The 22,309-nt window shown below is 36.1% G+C and overlaps 1 protein-coding gene across 6 annotated transcripts in view; it reads right to left on the reverse strand.

Annotated features, from left to right (window-relative positions):
• EYA1 (EYA transcriptional coactivator and phosphatase 1) overlaps window positions 1–22,309 on the reverse strand; it is an 81,161-nt gene that overhangs the window by 16,500 nt on the left and 42,352 nt on the right. For 5 of the 6 annotated variants that reach the window (XM_061994744.1, XM_061994748.1, XM_061994747.1 and 2 more), the window contains one exon: window positions 20,107–20,196. The exons of the other annotated variant lie outside the window; for it this stretch is intronic. In XM_061994744.1, coding sequence (XP_061850728.1) covers window positions 20,107–20,196 — 90 coding nt within the window. The remainder of the gene's footprint in view (window positions 1–20,106; window positions 20,197–22,309) is intronic. 6 annotated transcript variants of the gene reach the window in all.

Here is a 22,309-nt window from a genome sequence, read left to right on the forward strand (position 1 = left end):
CAGGAAGACTTTAAAAGCCTGTAGAAAGGATTCTCTAGCAAAAGCTACTGTCAAGGGAGAGAAAGGAGACGTTTCCTGTGTATTTTTGAAGTGCAAGTTCAGATGAAGGAGACGGGTGATACAAAACATTAGTAACATGCTCAAAGCATGTTCAAAGATGTGATGCTAATGGTGATCCTGGCGATTCTCTGTGGACTTAGCAATTAGCCTAAGGGAAAATGAGAGGGTCAGCATGTGTAACTCAGCAAATCTACCTATAATAATTTAAGAAATTACCATCCACCCTGTTCTTTGGTGTTCTCTTGCACAGCTCATTTGCATGGATCCGTGTTTGTGTCCCTTGGATCTTTCAGTGCCTCAACTAGTAGTTTAGCTTGAAACAAATCTGCAGCAGCTTAATTAAACCAACAAACGTTGTGCGGAGTAACTGAGACTTGTTTCTACATTCCCTTCCATCATCTCTGCTTTGGGGCTTGAAGCAGCTGCAGATACGTGCTTGCAGGAGCTCTGTAAAACTGCTGCAATCATTTGCTAAGTGAAAATATGTCTCCAGTGAAATGCAGCAAGCCAAAGAAAACCAGCAATTGAAAATGAATGACTAGATGAGTCTAGCCTAAGGCTTATACATGGAAATCTTGTGTCTTCTCCCTCCTCCATTCCCAAAGCATTTGCTAACTCCTTCCTGCTAACTTTTCCTCTTTCTCTCTTTTTTTTTTTTTTTTTTTGTATGATGAGCCAAAAACTCCCAGAGATGCTCCACAGTCATCATTCACAGCTTTTAAAATGCCTGGACCTACGTAGTCTTCTGGAATAATTCCTTTAAACTAACTTAGGATCTTTATAAAGACTCATATGCAAAGCATTAAGTTATGGCAGAAATGTTCTGCAAATATTTATATTACTTTGCTCCTTCACTACCACCCGTCAAGTTATACCCTTCTGCCATAATTATGTAAAACATGCCTCACTACTCAATTTACTGTAGGAAAATTAATAACAATAATAAAAGAGAGATTAAGGCTGTTACAAGAGTTCTTCTTATCTGTGCCAATACTACATGCCAAGTGGAATGACGTAATGGCTAGCATCCTGATCCTTTGCATTTCTGTGTTACAAAACTAACAAAAATATATCTAAAAATTCTACCATCTTTGAATAAATGGTGAGTGTAAGACAGGTCTGGACAACTTTGCATGTTATGAAAAGGAATAATGTGAATAATATTATGTATATAAACTCAGAGGATGCTGAAGTCCTACAGTCGTGAATGTGTTTATTATAGCTAAAAGATATTTCCACATTTAGTTAATCTTCTTAATTTGCGTGAGAAAACTAACACCACATCATCAACTAATTGTTTCAATATCTTTAGTCTGCAAAGTCAAATGAGAGAGGCAACCCCCCACCCTGCAACAACCAGCCTTCAGAACAAGCTATTTTCATTTTGCCTTTACATCAGTGTGCCCATTGAGACAGCTTGGAAACTGGCCAACTCACAGGAAATGATTGCTGAGATTCTCTATTCCTCTCATATCTGTCATTACGCAATTATATCCACTGCTTCATTTTCCCTACTGAACAGCAGAGAAATTTGGTCATGTACATGTGAGAACAGATCTGGCAAAACAAGTTAAAGCTGCAATCCTTTATAAATGTGATGTATCTGAAAAAACCTTAAGAAAAAAAAAATCCTCTAGTGTCCACGGCTGCTTTTTATGTAGCTTTTTATGACAGTAGTATCTCTGTTTATGTCTGTTACAGAAATAAGATATATACCTTTTAAGTTATATACTCTTTCCGACTATTGTCTGCTCCACAAATACTCATCACTTACATAAGCTATCATTATGTACTTCTTCAGGAAACACAGGCTTTCAGATTGTCAAGGAATGTTTTTGCAAGCAACACTTGCATTTTCCAAAGCTACTTTGTAAATGACCTTTTTTTCTTTATAAAACTGTTGGTTTCTACACTTTTTTACTTAAAGCTGTGATTATCTTCCTGTGAAACAAAATGTGGATTTCTTCAATCAATCTCTAATATTAGAAAAATAACATGCAAGGATCCCAACATTATTTAACAGTAGTCACTAAACTTGACAAGTAAATCTATGGTTTTTGCTTGACAAGAAGGATAGTGAAATAGCTAGTGTGCACACAGGTTAGAAAATTGATATTACATAGAACAACACACCTATATCCCATATATATGTGTATAGCCTATGCCAAATACTCCTTTGCTGTGCTTGCTAAAGATACAAAATCCTCTGTGCTTCCTTTCAAGTCGAGGCTGAAGTGCTGAACTTCCTAACCCATCATCGCAGAGTGCCTGTTAACATACAGTGCAAATCCATGTGAAAAAGCAGAGACTATGGTTTGCAGGTTCTCAACACTGGCACTCAATCGGCAGGACCTGTCATCTCTGTCTAGCCTGCACTTTGTGACCCTAACATTTTGTCTTCTTTCCCACCACAATTATTCGTCGCTGAGGAAAAAAGGTGCAGATTACCTGTGGGTCAGGCACAGGATATGAAGAACAAAGAGAGTTCTTGAAATCCACTTCATTCTATCTGACAATTTGTGGATGAACAGTCAAAGAATTAAAACAGGCTATGAAGGCTTTCAAAACATTCCCATTTTAAACTTAAGACTATAAAGTGAAGTTTACAGTGTAAAAAAAAAAAAAAAAAGGAAAAAAAATCACAACAAAATCCCAGCCCCCACCTTTCACTGTTGAAATAGCACAGCAAAACAAAGAAACAAAAATTAAGGCTATTAGCTGTTTAAACTATTAGCTATTATAAACACTAATGAATAAGAATGAAAATTTTTTAACAAGCTCATTTTCCTAGACAATGACTTAAAAGTGCTCACCCACACTGAAGACATAACCCTTCAAAAACGCACAATCTTATTTTGCTTGCTCATACAAACAAGTGCATTTGGATTAAATATTATATTCTTAAAGTAAATAGTGCTTGTTCCAAAATAAATGCAGTTCTTACTCTGAAACTTGTGTTTACTGAAGTAGCTACACTAAAATCAAGGTTCAACTTTCATTTTAGTTGCATCTTGTAACTGGAAAGATACAATTTGAAATAAAACATGACCTAGACTAGTATCTTTATAGCAACTGTAACATTATGGCTACATTCCCAAAGCAAAAGAAAACTATTTTGCTAGTTCTCTTTACCTCATAAGTGTCAAGTTTCAAGAACTAATAGTCTCTTGATGTATAGTACTCAATACATTGAAATCTATTGAGAAAGAAGACCAAAAGGTAAATCATACCTCTAGCACTTGGTCAACAGAACTCAGGGCAATCTCAGTTAAGTGCACTCCTCCAAAACCAGAACTTTTTTTGATTGCTTTAGGATGTAGATTTGTTGTTTGAGTTCCAGATGTTCCCTATCGTCCCAAATATGCTCATTACATTCCAGTTGTTCAGACAAGGTAAAATATAAAACTACTCTATTTCTGTAATGCATGATCTGATTCAGCAAGTGTTTTGGAGTGCTTCTATAAGAATCAATTCTTGCTGTGACTCTTGACAACTTATTATTCTTTTTCTGTATATTTTTCAGAAAAAGAGAAGGGAAGAGGAGATTGTCAGGGAAAGAATTTTACCCATAGATAGAAATGGCTAAATATTACTCAAGTTTATCTGTTTAAAGCATCTGTATTACTCCTGCAAAGGACAGTGCTAAGTTCAAAATGTCAAATTCACATTTTAAAAAAGTTCAGTATTTCACATTCTAAATACTTTCTTTACGACATGATTTGTGTTACCTGCGGATATATACTTTTGTAAAAAGAAAAAAAAATCTATGACTAATAAAATCCACTGTAAATAAAATCTTAATGTATTTAAAGAAGTAACAAAAGTCACAAATCTGGTCAGCATGTCATGAATTATTCCCAAATATATTAACTTGAAATTTATTATATACTAAAAGTCATTAAAATATGTTTTCATTTTTTAAATTTAAAAATTGAACTTATAAAAAGAATCATTTTTCCATAAAAACCTGAAAACAATGTCTCATATATCAGGAAATGAGAGTGCTCTTGTACTTCACGTGGGAATTTTCCCAAAAAGATGTGAGGTATTCTTTTCAGTCCTACACAAAAAATTCATTTAAATTTGTGGTGCCGTGGTTCTGTTGATCATCTCCTAAATGCATGTGTTTGAATGAAAGCTACAATGCTTTGGGCTAGTGAGCCTCTCATCCTTCTAATTATCTGCTAACAGGACAAAGATTCTCTCTGCTAACCTTGCCAGTACACACAGCTAAAATTTTTGCTTCTATGGTCAGCCTGAAGCCCTTTGCACAGCACTTAGCATTTTTTCTCCTTCATTTTCCTTCCCCCTCAACGTTGTGGGCAGATGTTGACCTCCATCATGCTGCTCAGAAGCAGAAATAGGGAGTGAGCTGAGCAGAAGACAATTATCTGTTTCACCAGAGCTCAGAGAAAGTCAGCTGGATGGACAAGAGGTTTTGTGCCAGCCTTACATTTAGAGAAACCAACAAGAAGATAAGTAAAGTGATAAAGTGATGCTAAGAGCTTAGTAGGCTCCCATGGATTTCAGCTCAGCTCTCTGTTTGCAAAGAGAAACATCTGATTTTCTTTAGAAAGGAAATCATATAGGGTCTACTTTCAGTGGCATCTAGCATGAAGGTACTTATAACTGGCCACATGAAAGAAGATAGGTGGTTAGTAAGTTGCATAAGCCTATAGGAATGACCTTCTCAAACTAAGGAGGTATTTGTTATTCTTCGTAGCTCTAGCACTCATGAGGCACAGCAGTACATTCCACAACAGCCAGGCATCCCACATTTCAGATGGGTCAAAGCTTTCAGCTGGGTTTTGTGCAGACCTGCAAAGCTGCAGCTCTGCCTATGAATAAAGACTTTGTTTTGCATTTCTATTCATTTACCTAAGGACACATGTGTGGTGTAACTTAGTCTCACATTCATGAAATGGAACTTCATGAGCTTTCGACAAGTTGTCCATGGTCATAGTATCATATAGATGAGGAACAATTTCCATTCATTCCCTCATATACATATATATCAGGAAAAATTCCCTACCATGATTTGCACTTCCTTTCATTTCTTTCCTTCCTTCCTACAGTAAAACTGAGTAGCTCTTGGACTGCTACAGTGTAAAATTAAATGCAAATAGATGATCTTTGTTTCTCAATCTGAATGTGCTAAGATAATTGATGGGATGCCTGTTGGGACAGAGTCCACAATCATCGATGGCTTCATTAGAAAGTAAGCTCTCCTACTTTTTATAGGACATAAAGTACCTTCAAACTTAGGTTTGCATCTACAAATAGTGCTGTAAAATAAGAGCTCTACTGAAGCTTTTGGAATTTCCCAGAACTCTCTATTGCTGAAGGTGAACTATCAGAAGCTGAATCTCAGGCTCCTCATAAAGTATACCTAGCCACAGTCTGGTCAAGAGGCTCCTGTTACAGACATGACAAACATCAGGAAGAGGTGCACTCTTATTTCAGCCAAATGAGAAAAGGCATTTTTTAATAGATATTTTTCTGTAGAGCCCTGGATGGCCAGGGATTAGTTCAGCTGCCACCCTTATGGTATTTGGGGGTGGGAGGGAGATAATTCAGACAGCCCTATCTGAAGCTTTCATTTCCCTGCAACCATTTCTTGTACCTTACTAGGAATAAGACTTATTCAATAGCCTTGCCTGTATTTTTTTTTTTTTACTTGGCCCAGAAATCTATTTTCAGCATGTTCGACTCCTTTCTATGGTTTGTTTTATTTTTTTTTTTTGTAATAAGTGGCTACAGCTGTATCTTATTCAACATTCAGCTAATCAATTAGGAAGCAAAAAGGCTAAAGGTCCAAGATTTTCCAGGATCTATCCTCCAACCACAGCTAAATCAGACTGACAAAATCAGATAGGTGTCTCAAGCAAAACAGCTATTTCTTACAGCTGTAAAACCAGATCTAGTGGTCTGAACATGAATTTCTGTCCATTGTTCAATGCTAAATCATAGAATCATAGAATGGTAGGGGTTGGAAGGGACCTTTAGAGATCATCTAGTCCAACCCTCCTGCATAAGCAGGTTCACCTAGATCAGATCGCATAGGAACATGTCCAGGTGGGTCTTGAAGACCTCCAAGGAAGGAGACTCCACAACCCCTCTGGGCAGCCTGTGCCAGGGCTCCCTCACCCTCGCAGTGAAATAGTTTTTTCTTATATTTAAGTGGAACTTTTTGTGTTCCAGCTTCATCCCATTACCCCTTGTCCCGTTGCTCGCTACAATAGAAAAAAGGGATATCCCAACCTCCTGACACCAATGAAGATCATGTGGCAAAACCCATCACTTTATGATAAGCTGGACTACTAAATTCTCAATTTTTGTATTACTAGCAATAAATGTTCACATGATCAACATGAATGATCACACTGAAACATAAAAACCCACTCAACACACATCAAGAGCTGAATCTGCTTTCAGCTGCATCTTTAAGTATCATACTCTTTCAAAAACTGTTTTAGAACAAAAAAATACTTCTTCCATAGATTGTTTTAAAATATTTCTAATTAAGACATTTAGAATATTCAAGGATGCATGTTCTGTTTTTCTGGTTTGAGAAAATGTGAAAGGTAATGTTTTTAAGAAACGCATTTTCTTTGGTGTCACCTTAGTCAATATTTGGGGTCAATAAACCCACCTGTTTACTTCTAGAAAGGTTAACCTCCATCTATCAACAACACTGTTGGTCTGCCCTGGATAATCTTTTTTCCCCCCCAACATTGGTCGATTTTCTTGCTGGTACATTGTTGGTGATCTCAGTATAACAAAGGAAATTCATACCATAATGCTGCACCGAGGTCTTACAATGCTCAGAGACAAATTCACAAATTAAATGTTTTAAATAGAACTTGGATAATTGTGCATGAGCAAAACAAAGAGCAGGAAGCACTCAAAGCATTCATGTTTACCTCCTAAACAGCTGCTACTTATTGCTTTAAAATAAAAAAAAATCTCAATCAAAATAGCAACAACTCCCACATCCCCCATCCTCCAACAACTTTATGAATGACTGAACAGACAAAACCATAAAGCCGTTGTATGGTTTGGGGACATCTATTAAATTGTATGTATCTTTGCTCCTCATAACAAATAGAAGATACAGCTCTAATGATGGTGCTGTAGACTTAATGCTTTAATCTTTTAAGCATTCTGCAAGCATATCACAAACAAAGTCTAAATGCAGTAACAGTTAACACTACCTAAGTTCATTAATATCTTATTGCCTTCTCCATTACACTTTCCACCCAATAACATTATTAAAAAACAAGTTAAAAAATATACAAGTGATGCTAAGAAATAATAAAAATTAAAAATAGTATAAGTAAGAACTATAAAAAAAAAAATCTAGTCAAAGCACAAAATGTTTTTCCTTTCTCCAGAATTCTTTTAATTCATACATACCAACATTTTATATTATCTCAAAGACAATGGTATAACTTTGCAGGAATTTTACTAATTTCTAAAGAATTATTTCACATGCTTGCAACTGAAAGTCTAGAAGTCTCGCTTGCTTAATAGGCAAGAGAAATGAGAGTTGTTAAATGATACAATCACAAGTAACTTGTTTTGGAACAGCAGTACTTTTAGGAGCAAGGCTCTGATTTAGTGTTGTTCTGCTTTTTCCTTCTTCAATGGGTTATCCCATCATTTTGTAAACATAATTTGTCACCAATACCAGCCAGAGTTCTCTGTAACTACTTTTTGCCTTTCTTTCAGATCTGTTATCCCTGCTGAGAGAATCTACTAAAGAAGAATTTTTCATACTGACACCAACTGTAGTCTTGCTGTGAATAACCACATTCCCATAAAAATCATTCCATTTATTGCAAAGTTGTTGGCAGACCATAGGAATAATAGTCAACTCAGGAAACCTTTTATCCTGAAATCACATAGCTTAACCCTTTGTATCACCACATGGAGTTTATACATAAAAGCTGTATTACCATACTACTGATTTACTAAACCCAAGTTTTTAAATTATTTTTTACAGTACTCAATTGAGTAGTATTCAGACTTTTTTTTTAAATATGCAATGTTGTAATTAAAATTGTAGACTCTTTCCAAATACATGACACAATACATTAACATAGATGCTTGCGTGTGGTTTTGATTATAAACTAAAAATTTGAAGTCATATGAAACTTTTTTCCTTCTCTTATTTTTTTCTACCTTCCTACAGTAAGGAAAGGTGCATGAATTTACAATACAATGGGACATTTAGGAAAAGAAGCCTGTTTGCTTCATGATTTTTTTTTATGGAAGATACTTCTGTTAGTCATTATATTTGCTTTGTTAAACACCAAACTAGTGTTGATTAGATTCAGGAAGAGACATTAGTTTTGTTAGTCAGTCCTCTCGACAGTTTTGGAGTCAGAGGTTGCTTGTATTCAAATTTCTGTCTGAATTTATTAAAGTGATGGAACAAAAAAAGTTGCTGCACTGTCTTTTTTGATCTGTTTGTCAATCCTTATTTGTAGGTAACTATGGCTTGATTTATACTTTATTCATTTGAACAAGGCTCTAATAGGAGTTTTCAACTTGAAAACACACATCTAGAAAAAAATATATATTTAGTTCCAATAAATGAATGTAAATATTTGACTTGTATTTTTAAACTTTTCAGTCAGAAAAAAAATCTTAGAAAATTTCTTGAGTTGTAACTACAATTGGCTCTTCCCCTTGCCCACCAAGGTTAGGAAAGGAGTTATTCCCCTGTGCATCCATACTTCACATTCACAATGCAAGTTACAGAAATATGCAGAAGAAAAAGAGATGCCTCAACCGATGGAAGTTATTTTCTACAGTTCAGAAAGGATCATTTGATTAGATATAGCTGATCTTTCTTGTGGAAATAGTATTTCAGATGAGCTCAGTACTCATGTTAGCAGTCTATACTCAGCTGTCAGTGAAAATATAAGAGCCATCAAGTCCTGATGGACAGAGTACTGCAGATAACATTCAGAAAGCACCGCGACTGACATATTTCGATTGGAAGGGATTTAGAGAGGAAAAAAAAAACCAAACAAATACTCCATTCCTTCAATACTTCATTGTTTCTTTTGCTAAACTTCTGATTTACGTTTTTTAAAATTGTCATTAAATCCTCACACTCTTAACAGCTCACATTAAGATCTCTTTAGTCCACTGCAGAATCACCCACCTTCTTGACCATATCTAAAGACAAATTTTAAAAATGCAATTAACAGCAGACAAATTTTACTTTAAAATACAGAAAAACAAATGTGATACTGCAATGAGTAAGGGGAATAACCCCTTCCTCCTTTCTTTACTGTTTCATTAGACCATTGAACTGGATGAAATTCAGATAGGAGCCTTATTGTAACTGCACTGAAACAGTAGAATTCTCTCGAGACTATGAAACTTAAACATTTTGGGAACCAACTTCAAGCACTCCTTTTATGCTTTTAAAACAAAATGAATGAAAGACATTTCTTAATTTTCCTCACTGTAGCAACATTTAAATATAATTCCTGACAAAAACTCCAAACAGCACAAACAGATTTGTTTAAAATATATGTGTACAGTATTTTCTTAAAATTTAAACTACAATCATAGCACTCACACATAATCACACCAGCACAAACTGCATGATGGCTCTCAAGATACCAGACAACTTGCAAATAACATTTAAACTCATGCTAAAATTAAACCTGGACTGAAGAGGTTAATAAAAACTACCTGCCATGTAAATTGCTAAGAAATTTACGTTGCGATTGCAAATCATTTTACTTATGTGAGAACTGGCTCATGTGCTTTCATCCTTCGAACTAGCATGTAAGGGTGACAGTTTCACCTAGTTCTCCTACAATAAAAGGTACATAATTTTCAGAGACTAATCCACTTGAAACACCAACCTGGATGATGCAAATCTGAGTTTTGTAATTTAAGATGGTACCCAAATCAATGAGAAATTTTTTTTAAAAATGACTACCATAATCTCTTCAGTTGATCTTCTGGGTTTTGCATTGGAAGAATGCAGTGACTCAAAGTGGTAGAATCAGTACAAAATAACTGCATTACATGAACAGAAAGGGTGGGATGGGAAAGATATTTAAGTGTAAATTAATGTTGATCTTAGCTGGAATAACTTGCACTCTTCAGCACTTGCAGCTGCACTAGGGACTTGACTGGCTGTATGAGAATTTACACATCTGTCAGCTTAATCAGATCCCAAAACACAGAATCTACTGCTCAGGAATGTTATTTGAATTTGTGAAGGTTTTTAGATTTTAAAGTTATAAACTAATAATAAGCTACTTAGGAAACTTACGAGGGTGTTATGAATAAGTCCTAACTACAGTATTGGCATCACAGTGGTAGAGAGGCCATTGTTTAAAGGTATTCATAATATTTAAAGAAAAGGTGAAAAACATTTTGTTCACATCAGTTATGTGAAATATTAAAAGCCAAAGAGAGGTCTCTTTACACAAGAATAAATGGAAAGCAATACATTAATTAGTAGCAATATTAACTGCTTTCACTATCAGTATCAACTATTTAATAATTGATTTGGCATCACTGTTCTATTATTTCAGACTTCTAGGATAATTTAAATAATAAAAAGAGCTCATGCAAATTTGAATTGACAATTCTGACACTAAAGCCTTCAAAATCAATCACATTATTACCTAGTTTTGGTTCTAACTGAAATATCAAGCAGTATATCCCATTGGAACTTAGAGCACAGTCTGCATTGACAGAAGACCTCTGTGACATGTACTGGGGACTTTGCAACTCCTCAAAAGTAAAAATTCGTTAAGAGCAGGTGTTTATATGTGTCAGTAATATAATGTAAGCCAGTGTTTTAATATCTGATAATGGACTGACAGCAAAAGCATGAAAATAGACTGCAAACTTCTTAGTCTGTTTTATTTCTTACAGTGAGTTTTGCATCTCTTCATTTTTATCAAGTCATAGACAGGTTTTTAGAATAACTGTATTGTTTTATTATTGCTTATAAAAGAATTTTCAAAGCATTGTCTCACATTCTTAGTTTTATAGTAATTTTTAAGTTATTCTTCAGAGCCTGGCACTGCAGCACAACACTAAGGTTTCTTTTGCAATTAAAGCTGCCATACTTGGGGCAGATCTGTGATTCCAGTAACAGATGCTGCTCATACGCTGCTTTGAAACGTATATTACAGTGACCTTCAGGTACCTTACTGCTGCCCTTCAATACACTATCTCCTGTACTAGCCAATCCTTAAATAGGTTATTTCAGGCTCTGCAGAACCTAGTTGTAATTGACAGGTACTAACCCGTACCATTCTATGATTCTATGATTCTATGTCAGCATTTGGGATTTTATTTCCTGAGAAGTGGACAAGAACTTGAGTTTTGTCACTGGAAACAACATATTTGAATGTGCAATTTGGGAGAATATGTAAACAAAATCTGTTTTGTTATCAGATAGAAATTACTTTAGGGTACCATCTTGGAGATGGGTTTATAACCACTAAATTTAACTTGCTGTCTATCGTAAACCCTTTTTCACTAGCACGTATGCCACTGATAAATGGGATGCCATTCAGAGGAACTTGAGGAGTAGGTCAATGTGAACCTCATGAAGTTCAACAAAGCCAAGTGCAAAGTCCTACACCTGGGTTGAGACAATCACCTGTATCAGTAAAAGGTGGCTGTTGAATTGAGAGGCACTGCAGAAAAGGACTTGGGGATAGTGGTGGATAAAAAGTTGGACATGAGTCAGCAATGTGCTCTGCTTTCTGAGCCCAGAAAGCCAATGACTAGCACATTGAAGGAGCTGAATCTGCTTCTCTGCTCTACACTGGTGAGACTCGACCTACAGCGCTGCATCCAGCTCTGGACTCTCCAGCACAAGTAAGTGCATGGTCTAGAGGAGGCCACAAAAATGATCAGAGTGCTGGAGTACCTCTCCTATGAAAACAGGCCAAGAGAGTTGATCTTATTCAGCCTGGAGAAGACTCTGGGGAAATGTTATTGTAGCTTTTCAGTATATAAAGGGAGATTATAAGACAGATTTTTTACCAAAGTCTGTAGCGATAGGACAAGAGGTAAGCAGTAGAAGTTTTAAACAGAAAGATGGTACATTTAGATTAGATACAAGGAAAAAATTCTCTGTGATGAGAGTGGTGAGACACTGGAACAAGCTTTTATTCAAAGAGGCTATGGATGCCCCTTCATTGGAAGTGTTCAAGTCCAGGTTGGATGAAGCTTTGAGCAACCTGGTCTAGTGGAAGGTGTCCCTACCTGTGACATGAGGGTTAGACTAGATGATCTTTAAAGGTTCCTTCCAACCTAAACTTTTATATGATTCTATGAAATGCTCCTTACTACACTGGGTGATTTGCATGTCAATACATTTACTCACAAAACATGACTGCTTATTCTTTAGCTCAATTTTACTTCAGCAAAATCTAGACATCCCAAACAGAAGCCCTGGTACCAAACAATAGAGTACATGGAGTTCATACTGGTCACTAGTTCACAAACGTCGACATCTGAAACATTGCAATGATTAGTGATGACTGATACCTTTCTGCTCTAAACGTTGGAGTCTTTTTTTGCAAAACAGACTTTACTTGAAAGACTTAACTTTACTTGAACTGAAACAATTTCAACTTACAAAATTAATTAAAAAAAAATCCAACTCAATAGAGAACAAATAACAAATACAGTGGAAAACTGGAAGCTTTTCTTGGATGACTATTGCAATGGGGTTTTGTCCTTTTTTTTTTTTTTTCCCACAAGTTGCTTGAATACACAATTCTCTAATTGTGCCAACAGAGAGAATCAGGATGTTCCTGAGGAGTGAGACATCCAAGCGACCAAGATGAAGCATGGTCAGAAAGCCAACTACAACTGTACATAATGACAAATACTACAATTGCCAGACTCATCTGTCTTTTCCCTCTTGAGCACTTTACTATAGAATTATCATCTCCATCCTTATCACCATCGTCATCCCTATCTGTAGAAGAGGAGACTGAGGGACAGTGATTAGGAATTACAAAGTAGTCGTAACCACAAAAACAGACCTCATATCACTCAATTCTACACAAATATGTATGTAAAATATATGCACCAGACAACTGATTAGTTATAAAGCTGCCAAAAGCTTACCCTGTAAATGTCCAGAGCTTGGAGCATGATCTCAGTCACAAAATGATCTTAATCTGATTTTTTTCTATTCATAGAATTTGAGTAAGCTTTTCTTACTGGTAATCCTGTTTTCACAATCCTCTTCCACTTTCTTGGTGTGCCTGGCTATGTCTCTGCAGCTCTCTCAACTCCCACCACTGACTGTGGATGTCCATACAACTTAGTTAAAGTTAATTCTAGGCAGTATCATGCCTATCATGCCTGCCCAAAGCTATCTCTACCATATTTCCATAAGGTGTGAGAGCATAAATGATGCACTTCCATACCACTAATCACAGCCAAGCTGCTCTCCCTGCTTGCTCTGGAGCTTGTTTAAAGCCTGCACTTAAGGGCTGGCTTGCATCCAAGCAGTTTACTTGTTAGATTACTTGACTCTAGAAGCAGATGTGCTAAAATGCTTTCATAAAGAAGAGCACTTTACAGCAGGCATGGTTCTTTGAGATACACAGTAACCTGCACACAATAAGTCTGCTGAATGTTATTATTCACTAATGTGTATTATCATAATGCCCATGATCCCAAATCATGCTACAGAGTGCTACTGCATTAAAAGTTACCAGTCAGAGTCTGTGGCATATTAAAGTATCAAGGTCTGAGGGGAAATAGTTTCCCTTTCCCCTTCAGATTAAAGAAACAGTGCATACGGCTGTATTGCTTCAAAGGCATTCCTACAGGGCACTGTGTGGTACGCTAGGGACGTAGCTGCATGCACACTCACTGAAGGACCTGGGAGGAAAGTCACTTAGTCTCCTGCAGTGCTACGGAGACCTACAAAGGAGAAAATTCTCAAGCTGATGAAAAGAAGAATATATGTCCCTGTCATGAAGAAAAGGTCTCCTTGAGGCACAGAAGTGATTTATATGGTGCATTTGCTTCCAGCAGCAGGGAGGCAGCCTAGCTTCACCTATAAGAACTGAAGGCAAAGGCCAAAGAGGGACTCATGTTGAGGAAGTTTTGCTCTGTGGTCAGGCTTCACAGTTGCTGTGCTGGGTTTCAGTTGTTCACTCTCTTAGTGAGGCCTGAGCTCTCACTGTGATCTCCCTGGAGCACCTCCTCTTGGAGCAATTCCTTTAGTGCCTGGTGTTAAGTACAGAAGGTTTCACCATTAGCTTTAGTGCCATGAGAATCTGCATGGCAACATGAGCCTCCGAAGTCCTTTATACTTCTTTAGGGAACAGAATGGCTCTGCATACTGCTGGGTGTGAGACATCCCAGCCACATTTCAAGTAGAAAACCTGCCTCCTTGAGCTTGCAAAGGAATATGAGGAAATGTTGGTAAATACCGATAGACCAATGACTGGGAGCTACAAACAAGGAGAACATCCACATGTTAAATAATGCAGGAAACAAGCCATAAAAAGCAGTTTTCATAAAAAATACCCAACAGTTAATTTCTCCATATCAACTTTTAGATCTGAGTAAATCCAAGCTAGCAGTTACAGACTTGTAGGAGTCCTGGAAGAATTTGTTGCCATATGGGTGGAGGGAGGAGGTTTACAAGGCAAACACAGGGAGTGAGAGTGTACGGATACAAATGCTTCTTATTCTTTAAACTGTGAAAAGATGTATCTATTTAAGTCTATATCTCGATGTTTCATGAGAGCCAGGTATGTTCCCATATGTGTAACATGTAAGATTTGCAAAATGTTTCTGTATTGATCTAACTTTCAGAGTGAAAGGGGAGCAGAGTTACAGCAACACAGACAACTGCTCTTGTGCCACTCCTCGGTGTGGAAGGACCGACTGACCCTGATCACAGCAAGTGGGTGAGACAGAGGACCAAAGGTGCTGCCTGGTAGCTGGAGGTGGGAAATGAGCACTCTGGCCCCTGTCTATACAGGCTGCAGCTCCAACCAGCTGTGGTTACAGACAGGGCTGCATCTTATGGACTTCACATGCAACTCTAAAGCAGGCAGCTTTCCAGAGGGGTCTGTGAGTAGGAAAACACTGATGCAACATCTTAAAGGTTCATGAGTCTGAAGCAATATCATACTTATAATAAATCAGTTGTGCAGCTCTTTTTGACAGATGAGACTATGCTCTGAATTTTCATTAGAAACACATTAATATTTATCCATGTGGATTTTAATTAAGAATCTGAGGGGATGTAAATCAAGGTCAACATCTCTAATTGTTAAAACTTTTTTTTTCCCAAAGAAGCAAATTTACTGCTTTACAGTAATACCTGACAGTATCCTCTCATCTTTATTAAGAGAAATACATAAACTAATGCAGCTGAAAAACTCACATCATACAGTCATTCATTATAAATGACTACCAAACAAGTACCTTGACTTTGCATATAAAAACTCCACAAACGTAAATAGTGAAACTATGAGTATGCATTATATATCCTTCAGTGGCAGCTGAGCAATGAATGCTAGTCATCATTACCAGGCCCTTATGCATTATTGCATTTCTCAGAGATGTCAAGATAAAATTTTTTATAGTATCATAACATATATAATCTTTTTTTGAACTCTCACACAGAAAAACCTGAAATGAACAAAGAGAAATAAAAAGCCTAAAAGAAAAAATAATAATCATAACACTACAAATTAATCTCATTTTCATTACTTCAATAGAAGTTAACACAGACCAATAAAAGAGTACTTCATTCATAGAAAAGTGTTAAGTAAGGTTAAAAATACACGTTTTTGTAAGCAACATTTTTAGCTTGAGTAAATATCTCTAAAGGAACAGACTTAAGGAGATGGTACTATTTTAGAAATGAGTTTGCAAAGCACTGAATTAACTTTTAAAAATATGATATTCATAATCATTCCTTACCAGCAATTACTCCTTTAACATATCTAGTTACAATATGCACCTATATGCCAAAGAAAGTCAGTATCAATATGCAAAAATATACAATCTCTAAAGATGCAGTCAGGTAGATGTCACATTTCAGTCCTATCATCAAGTTGCTAATTTCCCTAAAACACTGGCGCATACATCCTAAAATACCTAATACGTGTAATTACTCCATATATACCATTAAAATATTATATCTTATTATCCCTATCACAACATAATCACACATTCTTTTCTGATGAAATAACTCTGGTTCTCCTGAGAACACTACATCAATGTAGTTATTCCTTTCTGCATGCAATTAAAATGCTACTATAGAAGAGAGCATGAGATATTTAAATAAAAGTTCTCAATGCAGAAAATCTAAACTTCCTATTTTGAGGACCAAATGTAGATTTTAGAATCTAATTTTTTAAAAAAACTACACTATTTTCTATTGTTTGCTATGGTATTCTTCTGTAATTTAATTAGGAAATTACTATTAAGGCAAGAAAGCATTGTTTATGATGGTACTTAGATCAAATACTACATTAGTAAAAGTTAATATTTTCCTTTCAGAACATCAAAAAAAATTATGCTACTTTAACATGATGTATAAATTATGTTTCTTTGAGAAGTGAAATTATTTGCAATTATATCAATTTGGAGTTATTCCAAATAAATCTCTGCAAAGATATAAACAATAACTTTTACTTTTTCTCAAAGCAAAAAACTAAGAACAGGTACAAACCAAGGATGCAGTAACTAATTGTAAGTCTAAATGCATCTCATTCATAAACAAAACACTAACTTCAGAGCTAGAAAGTGAGATATAGCTGATTTTTTCCACTGAGTTTGAAAAATGCCAATTACAAATACCACTGTTACTATTATTGCATAAAGAGCAAAGTATGCAAAATCAGATGATTCATTTACCTGCCTGTATCCCCTACTAAATTAGGATGGGTAAATTAGTTTGCAACTGATACAGATTGGCATTAGTTCACTTTATACAGGTTAAAAATGTCTGCTGAAGTTTAGAATTTAAATCTAGTAATGTTAAATAAATCTCTCAGTTGAGCTTTGAAAAGCCACTTAGGTCGTACACAAATCCAGCAGTGCTTTGGAGATCACTACTGCAACTACTGCAACTTTGTGTTCAAAATGTTAAATCAGTCTTCAGCAGTTTACAGGAAGACAAAACACTTTCTCACCAACTTGGATGATGAGAGAATTGTTTTCATTAGAGCTTTCTGGTACGTGTCAGATGAAAAAAGATTTTTATTAAAAAACATTAGCTTGTGGTATCTGAAAAAATGTGCATCATAGGCCAAAGTTATAATAGATGATTGCCTGCCAATTATCCCAACCTCTCTATATGCTGGGAAGTGTTCTCTCTAAGCCTGGGTGAACCAGAGAGCATCAGCTTTCAGATTCCCACTTTGGATCATGCCTAGACTCAAAGATATGTCTACACTGTGGCTTTGACATGTTCCAAATCCAGCTTTGCCTGTCTCCACACTATTTCTAGGCAAGGAAGCCTCAACTCTGGAGCTTGCTAGTAATGTTGCCTACAAACTTCTTGATTCTTATCAGCCCAGACACTTGCGCACATGAATTTGAAAGCTCAGGCTTGAGCAAGGTCACCACTAGATCTTCCAGTCTCAGTCCATCAGAAAGAACAGATGCTTTAAGCCTGAGGAACAGCCAAGCCAAATTGCCTGCAGTTTTCATGGAAGCATGTCAAGCTGTAGGGCAGTCTGAACTTCCAAGTCACCAAGCAAGGACTTTCAGTTTCTGAGATGAATGAAGGGAATCTGCCCTGAGGTCACAGGCCTTGGGAACCAGGCAGGCCCTGCTAATAACAGCGTCTTGTGACGCTCACAAGAACGACAAACATCAGCTCCAGGAGGACACGTTCCTTCAAAACCACCACGTGTCTGCAACACGTTTCAAAAAACTTGCAATTTCACTCTGTGACCAGGTCCAGTCCTTACACACTGCTTCCCACAAAGTAAAGACTCTCTTAATTCCCCCTCCCTATATACTTCTCTGAAAACTTCTCTATGGCAATCCACAAGCACAGCTCCTTTGCACACTGAGTATGCTCTTCAGTCCCTTGAAAAGGGCATGATCTTTCAGATTGGAGCTCATGTTCCTCAGAAATAAAGACTTAGAAATAAAGACTTAGACCTTATGTACAAGGATATGAATACAGCTGCTGGTTCCTAAGTGCCTCTGTGTACAAAGACAGACTCGGGTAGAAAAACAGACTATTACACTTGAGTTTGGAGATACAAGATAAACTGGCTTGTTATGGTGGAAATACAAAGAACCAAAGCTCATCTGGTGAGTTTCTCTGCTTCTGTGAACCATTTGGATCAGCATTTTATTCATAGAGAGCTTTGAAGTTCTTCAGTGAATAAACTGCCATTTAAACCTGTAACATGCCAAGTAGCAGAGGATAATCTACTATTTCAAATACGCAGTTGATGACCATCCACTAAAGCCAGTGACTCTGACAAACATGTATGAAAAAGTAGCTACAACTCTGTTAAGTTCATGGTTATGCACAGTGAAAGAAAACACATTAAAATTTGTTGAATATGCTGGTAAGACACAGTAGTACTTTCTCTTTCTGCTCTGGATAAAAGGAAATATAACTAGAAATCAGAAACAGATTTGGAAAATAACTAGCATTGTTATACTTTTATACAAACACAAAAAAACACTCCTATACTTGTAACTCACTAATGATGTTTCTTATATCCAAAACAATTGCATCTTTACATAAAGCTACTTTAATGAAAAAAAACACTACTTAAAAATTTACAATAAAATAGATTATTTCTTTAAGTATAAAAGTAAATACTCCACTAAGGAATGGAAGAAAAAAAATAAAGCACATTTAAATAATTTCATTACACTCTAAGATGCCAAATCATCTGTGAGTGGTTTCTTTTTAGATGAAAAGAAATCAAAATATAGGACAGATGTTGGACAAACCACATTTGAGGTCTATCATACACTGGCATTTTTCAAATGATTTTGGCTCATCTATTAAACAAGGTGTATTTTGCTTGATTTTGAAAAGGGAAACATCAGGAAATATTTAAAGGCCAATTGCTGCCAATTAACTTTGATCAGCAAAAGTTGCATTTGCATCTTTCAGATTCTTTTGCCTGTCTGGAATAACACACGATTCTAAAATCTAGCAAAACAACAACTTGATGATTAATGTGTGTTGGCAGCCCCACCACAAGCTTGCTTAACAGTTGGATTTTAAATAAACAGCTGTCTTCATTATGATGGGAAAGAAATCTGACTGTTTTCTTGGGTTTTGTGCTACTAAAATATGATCAGAAATTGTTTTTTTCCCTTTTAAGATGAAACAGACAGTCATTATGGTGACAGTCTCTTTCAGCAGTTCGGAGAGTTTTAGAACAATCTCACAAGCATCGCCAAACCATAGCCTGCGTAGGCTGAAAAAGCCCTTGGCATGCTGACTGACACCAGCTCCTCTCCACATGCCACAGGGGAGAGGCATGAGTGGCAGAGAAACCCCGGCACCTAACAAACCGTAGCTGCCACCGGGAAAGGCAGAGTAGCCCCAGTAACTGGTGACTGAGACAGACAGCAGATACAACATTAATGATTTCCCTTGGGGTTAAGGTAATACTTGCCTGCAGTGAGACATAACTGAGAAATCTGTACCCACCCACTAACTGTTTATAGAAGCTGAAGTTTAATATTTAATGGCCCGTGCAGACTATTGAATTCTAACGTTTATAAATGCTTTTGGTGTATCCCCTTCTAAAACTTGTCAACTGTAGTCATAAACACCAAGACCTGTGAGGACAAAACTCTACCATTTATACTATTGTAACCTCTAAATGCTAGTGCAGATATTTAGTATAAATATTATTATATACCCTAAGGACTAAATTTTATAGATATTTTCTAAAGGTTTCCATATTAAAAATGTGAAACCAAAAATAATTGTCAAAGCATCAATTACAGACAAAAAGGGACAAATATTATATCATCTTGTTGTATTTTAAAAGAATGAACACTTACTTCTAAATCATTAAAGAATAGATGCGTGTCTGCCAAGTTGAAAATCATCTCTTCCATTCGGAGACCAAGAGACACGGAAGTGGGTGGATCCTTAAAGAAGAAATTAAGTAAGTACACTGTAAATATCACGCCTAACATACATAACAATACAAACTGGAGGAACCACTTTTCAAGAGAGATTAATTGATATAATAAATGCAATGTCTGCTTCTTCAGTAAGTCTCCAATCTCACACTATAACACTTACCAGTAATACTCAAAAATATTACTTTAACCTGACTGATACTGTGATTCAGCAGCAGGACCTCTGTGGTGCATCCCTGCATGGGTTCTCTGCCTTCCGTGCAGAAAGAAGAAATCCAATTCACCTTAAACTTCTTCAGATTTTACAACAGTTTACAACTTTAAGGATCAATCTGCTCCACAATAATGCTATTGTTACTCAAAATAAATTCTCACTAATCACAAGTGAAAGGGTTTTGTCCCCGGAATACCTAGCGACTTTAAAGCAAATCACCATTAATGCTTAATTTACAAATGGCAATTATATTTAAAACCACTCCTTGATTCTCCACAAAGCCGTGTTTTAATTATGCCCTCAGTTTGGCCCACCCATGCAGAATGAACAAATCTATTGTTTGTTATTAATGCACAACACACTTCTCTACAGAAATTACCATAACAGCTTATTCCTTACTGAGCTAATAAACTCAAAAAGCATGTTTGGTATTGTGGTTTCCAAATACATTACAGATGTTTGTCTTGTTTTGATATTTTCAGTGGTTTATGTATTTTCAATCTGAAAAATTGAGAAGAAAGCCTAATATACACATTTGATATAGAGTTTCTCATTTATAATGCCAAGTATATCCAAGCATACAGAAGCATTAGTTTGAAAGAACATGTTATAATATCTCATGACACCCTCTATTAACGATGTTAGTTTGTTAGGAATTATATTTTAAATAGAACTACAGAAGTGACAACCTGTATTTTATTTAAAATAAATTAATATTCTAAACCTGATGACAACCCATAGTTAAAAACCAAGAGATGCAGTCACTAGCTTCTCTTTCCACCCCTCAATCAAATTAATAGGTGTTTCAACATGATCTCTGAACTTTCAAATATTTTTCTGTAACTACTGGTTAAACAGCCAAATGTGTCAGTACAAAGAGTTGGAAGAGAATAGTGATTTGGCAGCCCATTTTTCTTCTGGAAATGGCAAAATCCAAGTAAAACTAACCAGAAAAAGAATTTTGGAAAGAAGTATTTAGGAAAAAAAAGCTATATAGAACAGATAAAACATCTATTTCTTGAACAGTAAGTATTTTCTGGTATCAAAAAATATAGACCTTATAAATGATGGACTTGATGTACCCATAAAAATAAACCTTTTATTGAAGCTGGCACCAAAAAAACAAGAGTATTTCCCTTCTTGATTCAAATGGAAAGACTCTAAAATATGAACAAAAGTATTCTGTCTCTCTGTTTTAATATTGTTTGATTTGTAGACCTATATCTTCCTTTATTTTATCTTTGTGGGCACGTGGGGTGGAAAGCAGGTGATACCTTCTCTCCATCTAGGCCTGACATTTTCCCTCTAACATTCCTATCTCTGTGCTCGGTCACCAGCCCACCATCCTTCATAGCTCATCACTGTTTTGTTTTGTTTTTTTTTTTTTCTTTTATAATCAGACAAGGACTTCTGTTGTGCCTGAGCACTAACAGAAGCCATCCCACAGAAGCCCCTGCTCTAGGCATTAAAAGGTGTTAGATGGACTAAGAGTCCAAGATGCAACTGAAGATCACTAGCTACATCATGATTATCAACTGCTAACGTAACTGTGTAGTAATAATCCCATTCTGAGCTTCCATCCATAATTAGGAACATAATTTTGAAAAGCAGAACAAATAAGAAGGCAGAGCACGTTGTTAGTTAGGAACTCATGCAGTTATTTTTAAACAAATGACTGTAAATATGTATTTTAATGTTTCAATGCACACATGACTTAAATGAAATATTTTTATCAAACTTTTTTATTCCACTTCTGAGTTAAAAAACTCAAATGCTTTTTGTCAAGCTTTCTGTGAATCATTTCACTCCAAGGTATTTTTAAATGACAGACAAAACAGAATGGGGATTTCTCTAAAGTAATGCTAAAATAGTGCCCTTTATTAGGTTAATTTAATTAGGAGAAAA

Source organism: Colius striatus, chromosome 4 (genome assembly GCF_028858725.1).
Source record: "Colius striatus isolate bColStr4 chromosome 4, bColStr4.1.hap1, whole genome shotgun sequence".
In the NCBI taxonomy this organism is placed as follows: Eukaryota; Metazoa; Chordata; class Aves; order Coliiformes; family Coliidae; genus Colius; species Colius striatus.